This window comes from Mauremys reevesii, linkage group 1 (genome assembly GCF_016161935.1).
Source record: "Mauremys reevesii isolate NIE-2019 linkage group 1, ASM1616193v1, whole genome shotgun sequence".
Classification (NCBI taxonomy): Eukaryota; Metazoa; Chordata; order Testudines; family Geoemydidae; genus Mauremys; species Mauremys reevesii.
Genome location: NC_052623.1, coordinates 269,336,390 through 269,351,551, shown reverse-complemented (window position 1 = coordinate 269,351,551; position 15,162 = coordinate 269,336,390). Strand labels below are relative to the sequence as shown.

The window sequence follows — 15,162 nt, the reverse complement described above, 5'->3', positions numbered from 1 at the left end:
TGCCACAGAAATACAACATGCATCTTCACATTGTATTTTTACTAGGATCTGATATAAAACTACTGGCATTCACCTTATGAACTTGTAGAAATGCAGGATCAGTTTCTGTTCAGATTAAGAAGTGAGAATAATAATCTGGGAGAGGTACCTTAAGTATTACTCATGTTTCAACATATGCACATCAAAGTAACAAAACGCGGAAACAAGATGTTAATGTCTTGGTTCACTCTAGTGACATGTTGGTGTTGCCATTTAAACAAAGGGTTGCATTGCTACTCGAATGCTACAACCATTTAAGCTTACAAAACTAGAGGAGGAGTGTTCCTTCCCCAGCTGGGCTCTCTTCCTACCTCCTACTCCCTCCTATGCCAGCTCGCCTACCCAACAGTATAACTGCAGCTTCTCCTGCGCAGCCAACACTTCCTTCCCACTACTACTCCATTCATCATGCTGCTCCTCCCTTGCCTTGCTGCTCCACCTATCTTCCCAAAATTGGTTTTCCATCATCTTTCTCCTGCTTAAGACTTGAATTGTCTTGGGAAGGGGGAATCAGGAATAAGGGAGTTAATGTACATTGTGCTTGAAAATTTGAATACACCAATCAGGAAACTCAAAAGGTAGTGCTCCCATAGCAAGAATAACTGCCATACCTAAAATGTGTACAATAATATTTTTTATTCCCATGTATAAAGTTAAACAAGTAACTTAACATAAACAGTAAACTATTCAGGTGAGACATCACTGTTGTGGGAACTTTTCCTTTTAAATGTCTTGATCTGTGTATCTGAATTCACAGTCTAAATGATGCCTTACAAAAGTACCCAGACGATGTACCAGCCCAGGCACAAAATCTACTTCCCAACATCTTTAATCATGGTGCTGATTTTCTTCATGTGTTTGTGTGCATAAGTGTGTTTGTGTGTGCATTAAATATAGTAACTCCTCACTTAAAGTCGTCCCGGTTAATGTTGTTTCATTGCTGATCAATTAGAGAACATGCTCATTTAAAGTTGCGCAATGATCCCTTATAAGGTTGTTTGGCAGCCGCCTGCTTTGTCTACTTCTTGCAGAAAGAGCAGCTCGTTGGAGCTAGCTGGTGGGGGCTTCAAACCAGAGTGGATTGGCTGCCCCACCCCCTCCCCTGAGTTTTCTGTGTGGCAGCTTCCCAGCAGGCTATCAATTGTCGGGCAGTTCAGCTGTCCCTCCCCCCACTGCCATGTGCTGCTCCTGCCCTCTGCCTTGGAGCTGCTCCCGGGAGCCTCCTGCTTGCTGTGTGGGGGTGAGGGAAGAGGGGTGCTAATGTCAAGATGTCCCCCTCCCGCCGCTCTTGTCCCCCATCTCCACAGAGCAGTGGGAGACAAGACAGCGCTCAGGACATAGGGAGCTTGCCGGCAGCAGACGCTGTCTCAACTTGCTTATCTACTTAAAAAGGCAGCGTACTTAGAGTGGGATCAGCATACTTAAGGGGCAATGTGTCTCTCTCTCTCTCACAAAGGGCTGTTTCTGTCTCTCTCTGCCATGCTGTCTCCCCTCCCTCCACTCCTGCTGCCTTGTAGAGTGTGGCTACATTAACAAAAAAAAAAAAAAGGTTACTCACCTTCTCATAACTGTTGTTCTTCGAGATGTGTTGTTCATGTCCATTCCAAGCAGGTGTGTGCGTGCCGCGTGCACGCCAGCCTGAAGATTTTCCCTTAGCAGCGTTTGTAGGGTTGGCCTGGGTGCCCCCTGGAGTGGCGCAACCATGGAGCCCTATATAGGGGCCTGCCTACCCTGCACCACCTCAGTTCCTTCTTGCCGGCACTGACAGCGGGGCAGGAGGGTGGGTATTGGAATGGACAGGAACAACGCATCTCGAAGAACAACAGTTACGAGAAGGTGAGTAACCGTTTTTTCTTCGAGTGGTTGTTCATGTCCATTCCAAGCAGGTGACTCACAAGCCTGAATTTAGGCGGTGGGGTTGGAGTTCACTGCAGATTGGAGCACTGCATGGCCGAAGGCTATATCGTCTCTAGTCTGATGCATGATGGTGTAATGTGACGTGAAAGAATGGATTGAAGACCATGTGGCAGCTCTGCATACTTCCTGTGTCGGGACTTGATCTGGGAATGCCACGGAAGAGGCCTGTGCCCTTGTGGAGTGGGCTGTGATCGGTGGGGCAGGCACCTAAGCCTGATTGTAGCATTCACGGATGCAGGCCGTGATGCAGTTGGAGATACGTTGTGACGAGACACGTAGCCCTTTCATCCTGTCGGCCACAGCAACGAAAGGTTGGACTGATTTCCTGAATGGCCTGGTTCTTACGATATAAAATGCCAGGGCCCTGTGAATGTCCAGGGAATGCAGCCTATGCTCCCTGCTGGAGGAATATGGTTTGGGATAGAACACAGGGAGAAAAATGTCCTGACCCAGGTGGAATTGGGAGACCACCTTAGGGAGGAAAGCTGGGTGTGGCCTGAGGTGGGCCTTGTCCTTGTGAAAAACGGGGTATGGAGGCTCTGACATCAGGGCTCTGATGGAGACATACAGTAGTGAACACGTAGCAAGGGGCTCAAAAGGGGACCCTGTGAGGGCAGAGAGGACCAAATTAAGGTCCCAGGCTGGGACAGGTTTGTTGCATATGCGGGAAGAGTCAATCCAGGCCCTTGAAGAAGCGGCTGACCAGTGGGTTAGCGAAGACAAACTCCATCAGCTCCTAGGTGGAACGGAGAGATGGCAGCCAAGTGGACCCGGACTGAGGAGAGGAAAGTCCCTGCTGTTTCAGATGGAGTAGGTAGTCTAGTATGAGAGGAATCGGGGCGAGCAACAGAGCTTGACCTTGCTGTTCTGCCCAGATGGAGAAACGTTTCCACTTGACCCTGTATGTGGTCCTGATGGAGGGCTTCCTGCTACCAAGGAGGACTTGCCTAACCTGTTGTGAACACTGCATTTCCACCGGGTTCAGCCACGGAGCAGCCAGGCTGTGAGGTGGAGTGACTCCAGGTTCGGGTGCTGAAGGCGGCCTTGATCCTGTGTGATCAGGTCTGGGAGGAAGGACAATGTGCAGGGCACCTGTATGGACATCTGCAGTAGCGATGTGAACCAGTGCTGGCGCGGCCATGCTGGCGCTATCAGTATGTCTGAAGCATGATCTCTGCGAATCTTGAGTACCACCCTATGGACCATCGGAATCGGAGGGAAAGCGTAGAGGAAGCCCCCTTCCCACAAGAGGAGGAAGGCATCCGTGAGTGATCCTGGGCTGCACCCCATGAGGGAGCAGAACTGCGGGCACTTCCTGTTGTCCTGCGAGGCGAACAGGTCTATCTGGGGATAGCCCCAGAGACGGAAGATTGAACATACCACATCCCGGCGAAGGGACCACTCATGACCGTTGAACGAGCGGCTGAGGGTGTCCGCCAGACTGTTTTGCACCCCCGGGAGGTAGGATGCCATCAGGTGGATTGAATTCTGTACACAAAAGTCCCATAACGCGAGGGCTTCCCAGCAAAGGGGAGAGGAGCGTGCACCCCCATTTGTTGATATAGAACATCGCCGAGGTATTGCCCATGAGGACTGCTACACACCTGCCTGTCAGGTGGGACTGAAAGTCTGGCAGGTGAGGTGCACTGTCCACAGCTCCGTGACGTTGATGTGCAAGGAGAGGTCCTCCGGGGACCAGAGGGGTCCTGAGATTCCCCAGATGCACCCCCCATCTCAGATCCAACACGTCTGTTACCAGGGATAGGGATGGTTGAGGGCTGGTGAATGGTACTTTCGCGCAGATCTGTCACGGGTTGAGGCACCACTGGAGGGAGTCCAGCACCGCTTGGGGAAGCGTCACCACAAAGTCAAGTGCGTCCCTGGCTGGTCGGTACATGGTCGCTAGCCAGGACTGAAGAGGGCGCAGCCTGAGCCTGGTGTGATTCACCACGTAGGTGCACGCGGCCATATGCCCAGTAACTTGAGGCAATTCCTTGCCGTAATGGTCGGGAAGCACCGGAGACCGAGGATGATGTTGGACATAGACAGAAACCTCGACTCTGGGAGGTACACTCTGGCTTGCATCGAGTCCAGGAGTGCCCCTATGAACTCCATTCTCTGGATGGGAGACAAGGTAGCGTCATTATAGCCGGCTTGCCCCTCGATTGGATCGGGGGGTCGGGCAGTCCCTGGTGGCTCTTCCCTCCGACACACGGAGGCCTGTACCGGGAGGCTTAACAAGTCTGAGGCCACCTCAAACGCCTCCAGCATCGATGGGAGGTGCATCCTTGCGGAAGCCTGGGGACCTGGACCGGTCTGGACTCGACTGTACCTCCACAGGGGCAGGAGTCGATGGAACTTTGGGAGGTGGCACCTGAGGTGCGGCTTGTCCCACCACACTTGTGGATGCCACCGGCCTTTTAGGGTCCTGTGGTGGGGTGACCGGCCCCATCACCGGCCTCTTCTTTTTCGCAGGCACCGGAAAGGGTGATTGGTGCCGCATGGAGGCCGATTTCCTATGTCCCGATTCTCTCCGGTGCCAGGACTTAGAATTCTTAGACTGGGCCTCCTCTCTAGCTAACGGTGCCGGAGCACTGCGCACCGAGGATGAGGCATTGGGCACTGGGTCAACAGGCTCGGGGTCTGAGTGTGCCCTAAGGCCGCCTTCTTCAGAAGCACTCTAAAGTCTTTGCTCTCTGTCTTTGAGAGTCCTGGGATGGAACCCCTTGCAGATGCGGCACTGGTCTCTTTGGTAGCTCTCTCCGAGGCACCTCAAGCAGGAAGAGTGTGGGTCACTCTTCGGCATAAACTTCCCGCAGTCCACAGAGTGTTTAAACCCTGGGGACCCAGGCATGCCCCAGGAAGGGGCAAGGGTTATATTGGGAGGGGGACCCCCCAACTACTACTAACTTACAACTAATGCTAACTCTAAAACTATGAGAAAAAAAGAGAACTATATACACGAACAGAGACACTACCTAGGCTTGCTGCGAGAGCGAGCAAAGTTCCACCTAGTCGTCACCCGCAGTAAAAAGGAACTGAGGGGGTGGAGGGTCGGCGGGCCCCTATATAGGGCGCCATGGTGGCGCCACTCCAAGGGGCGCCCAGGTCGACCCTACGGACGCTGCTAAGGGAAAATCTTCCGGCTGGCGTGCACGCGGCACGCACACACCTGCTTGGAATGGACATGAACAGCCAGTCGAAGAAGAACAATGTGTTAACTCTTGAGGGCTCAGCCGAGTGCTAGTTCATCATTTAGCAGCAAGGCATTCCCTGGGAAATATCCCACCCTCTTCCTCCACCACCTCAACCAAGCTTCACAATCATCATTGCTGTGTACAGTATTAAATTGTTTAAAACTTATACTCTGTGTGTGTGCGTGCGCGCGCGTGTGTGTACATATATAAGTGTGTGTGTATATATATGTACATATATAAAATATAGTCTTTTGTCTGGCAAAAATTGTTTCCCTGGAACCTAACACCCCCTGCCCCCCAATTTACATTAATTCTTATGGGGAAATTAAACGAAACGATATTAAGCCAATAAAGTAGCATTTTTCAGGAACATAACTACAACGTTACGAGGAGTTACTGTATATATGGCTTGTTATACAAGCATGAAAAAAGTGTGTACACAAACACACCCCTTAGTTGCCCATCAAATAAGAGTTACTCACTTTGAGAAGAATTTTGCAATGCAGTGTTCACTTTTTTGCTTTTAATTCCCCCGCCCCCCCAAACACACTCACACTTTCCCCCTTAAAAATACACTGCATGTGCAGGCAGAAAGAATTTCCACAACATCCTATATATGTGCAATCATATAACAGTCATTCTAATGTCAAAATTACCAAAATCATGTTTTTCAGAAGTTCAGCAGTACCTCATTCACTGGTAAATAATGGACATATGTCTAAGTAAACAGCTGAAAAGTCTAGTCATTTGGATTGAGGACAAAAAAGCTTTGACCAATTATTTTAAAAGGTGAAAAAACCTTTTCATGATTGTATAACAAAGTCTGTACCTATTTTGCTCTAGTTTTCAATAAATACATAAATAAATAAATAATCAATCAATCTTTGGGTTAAGACCAGGCATGTGAAGACTGAGCTCCAAAAATAATTCCCAGAAAGTTACAAACAAGTGAGAACAGGGAATTAAAATAAAGCAGCCTTCTCAGCCTTAAAATATAGTTTTTATTAGCCATAAAACTAGAATGACAACCAAAAGACTTGTTGCTGCAGTATACAAACTTCTGCCTATATAGCCATGATCTACAATATAGAGTTTTTGACTAAGGATAAACTGCAAGTTCATAATTCTGATATTACAGGAGAAGGGGATTTATCTTGGAAACTAGTTCCCTACTATGAAGTATTTGGGTGTAGGGCATGGGGAAGAGGTTCTGTTGAGAAAGAAAAAGCAACTAATTCACCTTGTTGAGAAGCCCAAATGTCATATCAATAATAAGATCAAAGCTGTTCATATACCTAATACTGTAAACTAAGATTCCGTCTTGCTTTTAGTAGTTTTTAGTCATTTGTAAGCACTTTTACTCAAACACCACCATCAGCACCTTAGAAACCATTTAGTGTCCCTTCTGGTCCTCACTGGGAGGGGATACACTACATATGCAGGTGAACCACATACAAAAGTCAGATACTAAAATCTATAGCATCATTATAAAAATGGCTGATTACTGGCCTATACTCACTAGGTTTCATGGTATTTGGGGCGTTGGAGGGTGCATTCCCCCAGCCTGTTGTCGATGCTCCTGTATCATCTACTTCACCCCACCCGGGACTGGTTTCATTTGGCTCACCCCAGGCAGACGTACCATTATCTGGAGCAGGTGGTGTGCTTTTGCTCCAGACTGCACAAAGAAGAGAGTTTTCATTATGGACCGTTTACAAACTGTTCACTGACATTCAGCACAGCATCACCAAAAAACCTACTGCTTCCTTTTTTCTGGTGTACCTCATGCTATTAGAAAGCGTAAACTGGGATTACTCAGTTGCAAACACTACACCCAGGGCAGGAACCTGACTTCCTTTTCATTCCTAGAACTCAGAGAGGACCTTCACTTTAGAAATGCTGTGAAAAACAATCTTACTATGGTATCAAGTTAGATATGAAGCCTATCCCTGATGCTAACTTACTCAGATAACTTTTCCCATGATTAGTTATTAGTACCAGGCTGTACGGAAGTTTAACATACTGAAGAACAAGGATACATTTAAGTGTACATCAAAAAATAAATAATATCCTTTAAGGTATGACATGGTCAGAAAAGTGACTATGTAAAAATGGCACCTTATCATTCTACTCTGTGTATTCTAACTCTTAGCTGCTTACTTTAGAAGCAAAAATAAATAAATAAATAAAAAATAAAAAATGACTTTTATTCTTGATGGCACAGAACAGCTATGGGAGAGTAGAACAGGTTATAATCTGGTTCATATATGATCTTGATTGTTAACTAAATTCTAAATGCAGAGCACAATCATGTTTTAAGTTGAATATGTGCAATTTCTCTGAAGACAACGGGGTTTTACAGAGATAAGTGAGGGCACAATTTGGCCTGGAATATCTTTTACTGGTAATGATGCAGAAATTAGTAAGAACATGTCTTGCCTTTCAGAGCTTAGGTGGAGTTTGCAGGCTAGGCAGCTAAAGAAAACATCTGTTTACTTGTAAAACTGAGCAATGTTCTGATGGAAGTCATTACAGGATAATAATGTTGACACTCAGTGGTTCCATTTTTACAGTCACTTTTCTGAACAGAACTGAACAAAACTGTTGATAAGCTATCAACATATGCACAAGCCAAATACTCAAATGAGAGTTAAATTTTGCTAATGGGGTAAAAGTAGCTATAGATTTGGAAGTTGCACGTTCAACATTTGTTTAGACCAATGGTTTTCAAACTTTTGTATTGGTGACCCCTTTCACACAGCAAGCCTCTGAGTGTGCCCCCCCCCCCCCCAAATTAAAAAACATATTTTTACATTTAACACTATTATAAATGCTGGACATGAAGTGGGGTTTGGGGATAGAGGCTGACAGCTCTCAACCCCCCACGTAATAATCTCATGAGCCCCCTGAGGGGTCACAACCCTCAGTTTGAGAACCCTTGGTTTAGACATTTAGTTTCATATACTCTACTGAAGAGAATGGTACCTGATGCTGTTGATTTGCTAGTCATTGGAGTAGGCAGGCTTTGTTCTCGTGGAGCCTGTCCCCCTTGCGAGTTCTTGTCCCACAGGTTCACATTCTTGTAGTTATAACTGCTAGGGTCTCCCCATGCTGAAGTGCCATCATCAATATCCATTTTCCGACTGATTGATTGTGGAGAAGGTTCTTCCCAGCCACTGGGTTCCTCATCCTTGGGGGCAGCTGGCTGTGGCCCACTGTTCCAGTTTGGATTTGGAGGTCGCCCATTACCTGGAGGTGGTGGACCCCAGGAGACAGAAGCCTCCTGCTGCTGCTGGTGCTGCTTATTCCAGGAATTGGGCTGTCGACCATTCTCATTCCATGCTGGCGTTCTTTTACAATCATCCCATCCACCCTTTGAAGCGGCATTTGCATTTGCACCATTACCCCAAGTCCCAATCTCATTTTGCCCACCTTCACCCCAACCTGACACTGGTTTGTTTCCTGCACCTTCCCAATTACTGTTTTTTGTTTGGTCAACTTCCTCTCCCCAACCGTTCTTTCCTGAAGACCATCCTTGATTAGGTTGCCGTCCACCCCACCCTTGATCCTTGTTGGAATTGTCATTCCAAGAGGAAGGCTTTTCTTCTGGTCTTACTCCTCCCCAGCTAGAAGAATTGTTGTTCTTATAGTCATTCCACCCTCCTGTGTTTTTGGGGTCCTTCCACTCTGTGGGGGTTGAGAGCTCACCCCATCCAGACTTGTTTTGATTGCTTTGGCTGGGTGCATCTCCCCAGCCCCCTGAGTTCTTTGTCTGTGTGGCAGAGCTCTCCCACCCCTCAGTTCCTTTATCAGATTTCCCCTCGGGCCTTGGCATCTCTTCAATATCCCAAACTGTATCTTGCTTAATTTGAGTTTGGCCCCAGCCAGTGTTTGAAAGCACACGGGGGTCCAAATCAGTCCTGCTCAGCAAAGTCTGCAAGACTGCTTGGCAATCAGGATGCGTAGGCCTGTATGATCGGCGTCCAGAATTGTGACTGTCACTACTTCCTGCTTTGTGGTTGCTTCCAGTGCTTTGACCTCCAACCTCACTTCCTGTAGAGCTGGAAGATCTTCCCCAACAGGGAGCCTGGGAATTGCCTTGGTTTTCAGGAAGGGGGTGGCCCTTTTGATTGTCCCATGCTCCAGTGCTAGAATTTGGTTGGTTTGGACCACTCCATTCTCCAATCTTCAGTTCATCAGACCCAGACGGCTGTTTCCATTCTCCCTGAGAGACCCCAGATGTCAATTTGTTCCCTTCACCCCATTTGTTTTCATTTGAGTGCTGAGGGCCAAAGTTCCAAGACCCACCACCCATAGACCTGTTGTTGTTATCCCAAGAATCATTTCTTGACCCATTAGGTTTTTGAACAGAAACTCCTTTCCAGGAGTCCTCTCTATCCTTTCCATTGTTCCCATGGTTTCCAGAATTGCTTTGTCCAGCGGCTGTGTCAGTTCCAGAAGGCCCCCTAGATGTACCCCAAGATCCAACACTCCCAGTCTTTCTTTCTCCAGTGCTTTGTGAAGGGGCGTCAGTGCTTCTGGAGGGGTTCCCCAAGCCCATTTCAAAGGGCATTCCCTTATTCTCCATAGGGTTTGGCGAACTTAAGTTCAAGGAGTTAGTGTTTCCATTTTTTGGTCCATCAGTGTTATGTATTTGAGCCTGTTCTCTGCCAGAGACAACAAAGTTAACACCCGCGTTTTCCATCTTTGACTGCTGTTCCCTAGAGGTCTGACTTACTGTGCTAATCTGTGCATTGGCGTTACCATTATCAGACTCCAAAATCCCTTTCCTAGAATTGCCCTCTTGAACCAGTGCTGGCCAGGCAGATGGGTTGCTTTTTGGGTTAAAGTTGCTGAAGCCAGAACCAGGGCCTATTCTGTCCTGCCCACTCAAGTTCCGCCAATTTCCTAGTCCATTGTTACTCTCTGCAGCAGGGTTGGAAGATTGAACAGATTTAGCTTTGGGGTCAGATTTCCAGGCCCCAAGATTACATTCCTTCCCAGCACTTCCAGACTGACACTGGCTTCCTTTTCCTTTGTTACTAGTGGTGCTTCCTGGCAGAGTGCTCTTCTCTGAGCCAGGGTTCGAGGCACTGTTGTTATCGGTGGTATTTTCGGAAGAAGACTCAGCGTCTTTGCTGGCAATACAAGGCCACTCTTCCATGTCAGACCCGTCTACAATCACCTTGTCCCAGACGTGAGTTGGGTTGGCGTTGGTGCCGTTGTTGGAGGCGGCTCCAGAACCCCAAGTGGAATTTGCATAATTTGAAGCAGCAGCACCTCCAATTGTTGAATCTAAAAAGATGAAGGTCATTACTATTGGTTACTATTTATAAGTTGTTTAAAGATTGCATTTCCAGACAACATCAATTATTGTTTGAAAAACAAAGTTTATAAATTAAAAGACTTATGAACTCAGCCAATTACAGCAGAATATTACACTGGAAAATGGCATATGAGCTACTCTTATTAAAACATTCAATATTCCAGAAAAAAAAAATCCTCACACTCAATTCAATTTTGTAGGCACTTAAAACCTCACTGAGGACTTGTTCCTTTTGCTAACAGCCCTGTTATTCAACTTCAAGCAGTAATTTAAAAAAAAATACAAAGGCCACTGCTGATACAAATTCAGATTTTTTTTTTTAAGGCTCTCTCTAAAATTATGGTGAACTGGTCAAAATTCAGCACTGACAAAATAATATTGAAAATGTAAGTGCAAGTTGTAACATAATGCAACTTATACTGGCTTGGCATTCAGTGGCTTTGCCAACCAAGTGTAACTTACACAGAGAAGGGAAGAAAGGAAAGTGTTTCAGAAAAAGCACCTAACAGAAGGATATAATATTTAACAAGTCCTCCCTCCATTCCCTCACTTTATCAAACAGTCTAAGTTGATATTCTTGCTACATACTCCTTTCTTCCCCTAAGTGTGCATATTACACTAATTTTGCAAAGACACTGAATGCCAAACCAGTGCAAGGTTATACTACATTGACACACACACATGCACTGAATATAGCCCAGAGACATCCATGGAATTTGCATGGGTTTACATCAGCTATAAATCTGATCTACTATAATATTAGACAGTCAATTCTGCCTTCATGATTATCACATGTACACAGATGTGTTACTGATAGTACCATAGTGGTCTGGCAGCACTCCTCCACCATCCTCCTTGCACTGCCTTATTGATATTATCAGACTAATCTTTAAGGAGAACAAGTATGGGCATTAAATTGGGGACATGTTCTCTCTGTTTGGAGGTGCTTGCCATTTTTCTGTCCAATTCTAACTGCAGAGCCTTCAAGACGCCCTGCTAAAAATGTTCCCAGGATGAGTGTATTCTCCATCTCCCTATGTTCATTTCTTCTGTAGTGAGCCCCAGTACCACTGTGGTATCTGGTAATCTTACTTCTCCGGTAGAGCTAATATGGTGGGGAAAGAAGTTCACAACAATATTTGTGTCAATATCCTGAACAACAGGTCTGCACATACACTGCTACCACACCATCAGCACTGGCTAGTGTCATGTGAAGTTAAGTCACACCCATCTAAAAACATCATACTTCTAATACTAATATACATACACACACACACACACACACAGGACCTTTGTTTTAACTGTATATCAGAAGTGACAAAATGAGAACATTCAGTTACTAATGTTTTTATTAAAAACAAACAGAACTGTTAGTACAAGTTCCCTGCTTTTTCAGTTCACTAGCTGAACTGATGGTCTCTCTCTCAGCTGACCTCCAGAACCTCAGTGAAGAAGAGTTGCTCATCTGTCAATGAAGCTCTTTGACTCTCAGACCTTGAGACCAACTCAAGAGAATAATGCTGCACGCAAAGGTATGGTTTCTGCTCCCAGGAACAGCTCTACAACATGAATAATTTCCCTTGCATCTACCTGAATGTGTTCCATCATCATCCAGGACCGGAGTGCCTGCTAATCCACAGTATGTGTTTTGCTGCATTTTGACAAATGTTGAAAGGAAACTGACTCTCCCCATACATGCCAATCCCTACAAATAGTCTTGGGGATTTACAGAAGAGTTTTGTCCTACTAAGACTATAGCTGAAGGCCCGTTTCTAAGCTGACCTTCCCTGATAACAAATATTATGTGGAAAGGATAAGCAAGTTTCTCATCTGACTGAGATGAAAATCAATTACTATTTTATAGATTAATTTGAAATGAAATGTAAAGCTGTACCACTTTTATCCTTACATAAGAGTGCATAAAGAACATCAGTAATTAATGCTTGGAGTTCAAAAACTCTCCTGGCTGATGATGTTGCCTCAAGATACAGTCTTCAAGGAATGACAACAGAATACTCTCCCAGAGGCTTAAATCAAGAACCCATCAGCTTGGGTAGTACTACACTGTATTCCCAAAAAGGTGGGACAGCATTAAAACATCCCTTCAAAAGCATCTTGTACTGGAACATGAAAGTCTGAGATGCATACTCTAAAGCTCTGCCTATACTACTAATTTTATTTACCAAAAACTTCCACTGTTGCTGCCATTGTTTTAGCTACCTGGTGTGACAACATTGGAGCCTCAGTATATGGACTGCTTACTGACTCCAGCAGCTGTTTTCTGCACTGTATTTACTGAATTTGCTCAGTGCAAATCTAGTCAACTGATTAGATTAGATTAGACTAGACTGTGGTACTAAAAACAGCTGCCAGAGCTAGAGAATAGTCTACACTAGGGTTCTCATCTTTGCTAACACCAGAGCAGATGACTTGGTGTTAATAAGGGTGGTTATTTTTTGTAAACAAAATACACAGTCCTGATTTCTTGAGACATTGAGGACTAAAATGTCTAACAGGTATTGCTACAGGTGTATTTCTTTATGCTGCCATTTATAGTCTCTGCCATGCAGCAGCATGGGATTTGCCGTTGAAGGTTTCTGACTTTTCAGTAATATCTCCAGCAATTTCTGTAAGAAGACTTGATCTAGGATAACAGATGTATGATCCATCTTACTAGCTGTAGGGACACTGGTGAAGTATTTAACATTTCTTTTCTGAATCTTCACTTATCACCAACAAGAGGCAAAAAGGTGGCCTCACTTCTACATCTAGGAACTCCATGTGATAAAAATCTCTGGCCCAGGTCAGGGTTATCAGCAAAAAATTCAAGCTTTATCCTGTGTGATTTTCTTACTTATCCTGGGGATCACTGGTACTGTACAAATAACATTTGCTTCCAGGAAAATGTTGTTAAATAAGAAGGTATCTGTCAACAAAAGACCATTGCCCTCCTCTGGTGGAAAAATGAAGATTTTGAGTGTTGGAAACAGATCGGCAGAAGAGGACTTGACAATGAAATCTTTTAACGCCCATTCTTGTTGAAGCTTGCTTTTTTTGCTTATTTCATCCACAAATGTATTATCCTTGCCCAGAAGATGGATTGCCACACACGTGATGAGTTGGTGGATGCACCCATTTCCAAAGATGGACCACTCCTCAGCACTGAAGATTTCACCAAACCCTTCCTTGGCAATCTGCTGAGCATAACATAGGTGTTCACCTTCACCATCACCACATTACCTTCCTTTGAATATAGGGGAGAAATTTTGAATGAAGGCTGAATTACTCATAGCAATCAGTGCACGTGTGTGTCACTTGGTCTCTAAAAGTTTCAGATTATCAATTGGCTCAGATTTGGGTCTCCCCCTGCCTTGTAAATATTCCTCAGTAAGACCTTTGGTGATTTGAAAGGGATACCTTTTGCAAATACTGTGCGAGTTAGTCCACCATACAAAAAGAGACAGACATCCTGAGGGATAATTAACAGTGTTAAAATTGCAAATAGACTTATGAGGATAGATGAAACCATCAGCCCCAAGTAGCTTCAGGAAAATAAATACTGGGTTTTGAGACTGAGATTATACTGATTGTACAAAATCCAAAAAGACAGCCCACAGTACTTCAAATAGTCAGTTCTTCTCATAGTAATAGCTGTGTAGCCAATGAATAGGAATCTAAGCCTGAAGCATCACAGGCAGCTTCTAGAGAATGCTTTGCTACTATAAGCCCCCCCTCTATGACTACATCTTTCATCTCCTTCTTCAGATTCTCAGGAAGATGTTCCAACAATGGAACAAGCATATTCCACATTATAAAGTCATACTAGCCCAAAAAGCTTTGTAGTTTGCCAGTCAGATCTGTAAAGTCACTTCTGATTGAGATTATCCATCTTCCTGGCATTAAGCTTATGATATTTTCTTGGCTCTATTTTTTCTTTTTACATAAACCATCAAAAATAAGGAGATTGGGTATTGGAAAAAAAGAATCAAACCCTTGAACAGGGACCTGGTATAACTAGTCTGCCTGCGAAGACAATGGTGGGACAGAAACTTGTATTATCCTCCTCGTCTTCAGAGAATCCATAAGGGCCCCTTCTTTGAAAGACATGACATCACTCTGCCAGGTTAGGTTGGTTCTGGGATACCAAATAACTTGTGACCCATTTCTTGAACTATGGAGACCTCAGTCTATATTCACAATCCTGGTGAACAGATCTGGATGGATTTAAAAGAGTGGTATACTTTGGAGGATAGATGATGCTGTCTTTTCTTCTTCCCTTGACCTCCCAATATTAAGGAAGGTGCCCTTGTTGCTTCAGCTGAAGCTGTTGTTTGCTTCTTGGACTCACCCAAGAAGGAAGTCTCTCAAATGGAGTCTGCTTTTTCCCCAAGAACATAACCTTAAAAAAGGAACTACTTAAGTCAGCTTGACTCTTCATATGGCCTGGAAGCTTATAAAAGAGCTTCTTCCATCATCAACTGTAGTCAAGACACTTGGTCCTGAGACAAAAAAAATGAAGTCAGAAACAGTAGGGGCATATATCCCATCCCTCACTTCAGCATTTAATATACTGGGTACAGAAATCTGTCATAGTCCTCTTGTCCCAAAAGAAGGGCAAATCCTAAAAACCAACCTTTTATTCTGGAATCTAATATCACAACAGGAAAAACAAATAAAGATATC

The 15,162-nt window shown here is 45.0% G+C and overlaps 1 protein-coding gene across 16 annotated transcripts in view; it reads right to left on the bottom strand.

Moving 5' to 3' along the window:
* The window catches only part of TNRC6B (trinucleotide repeat containing adaptor 6B), a 240,123-nt gene that overhangs the window by 45,118 nt on the left and 179,843 nt on the right, over positions 1-15,162 (bottom strand). For 14 of the 16 annotated variants that reach the window (XM_039489172.1, XM_039489189.1, XM_039489205.1 and 11 more), the window contains 2 exons: positions 8,139-10,448; positions 6,673-6,831 (listed from right to left, as the gene is read on the bottom strand). In XM_039489172.1, the coding sequence (XP_039345106.1) occupies positions 6,673-6,831; positions 8,139-10,448 (2,469 nt within the window). The remainder of the gene's footprint in view (positions 1-6,672; positions 6,832-8,138; positions 10,449-15,162) is intronic. The other 2 variants (XM_039489195.1, XM_039489270.1) reach the window with 1 other exon arrangement.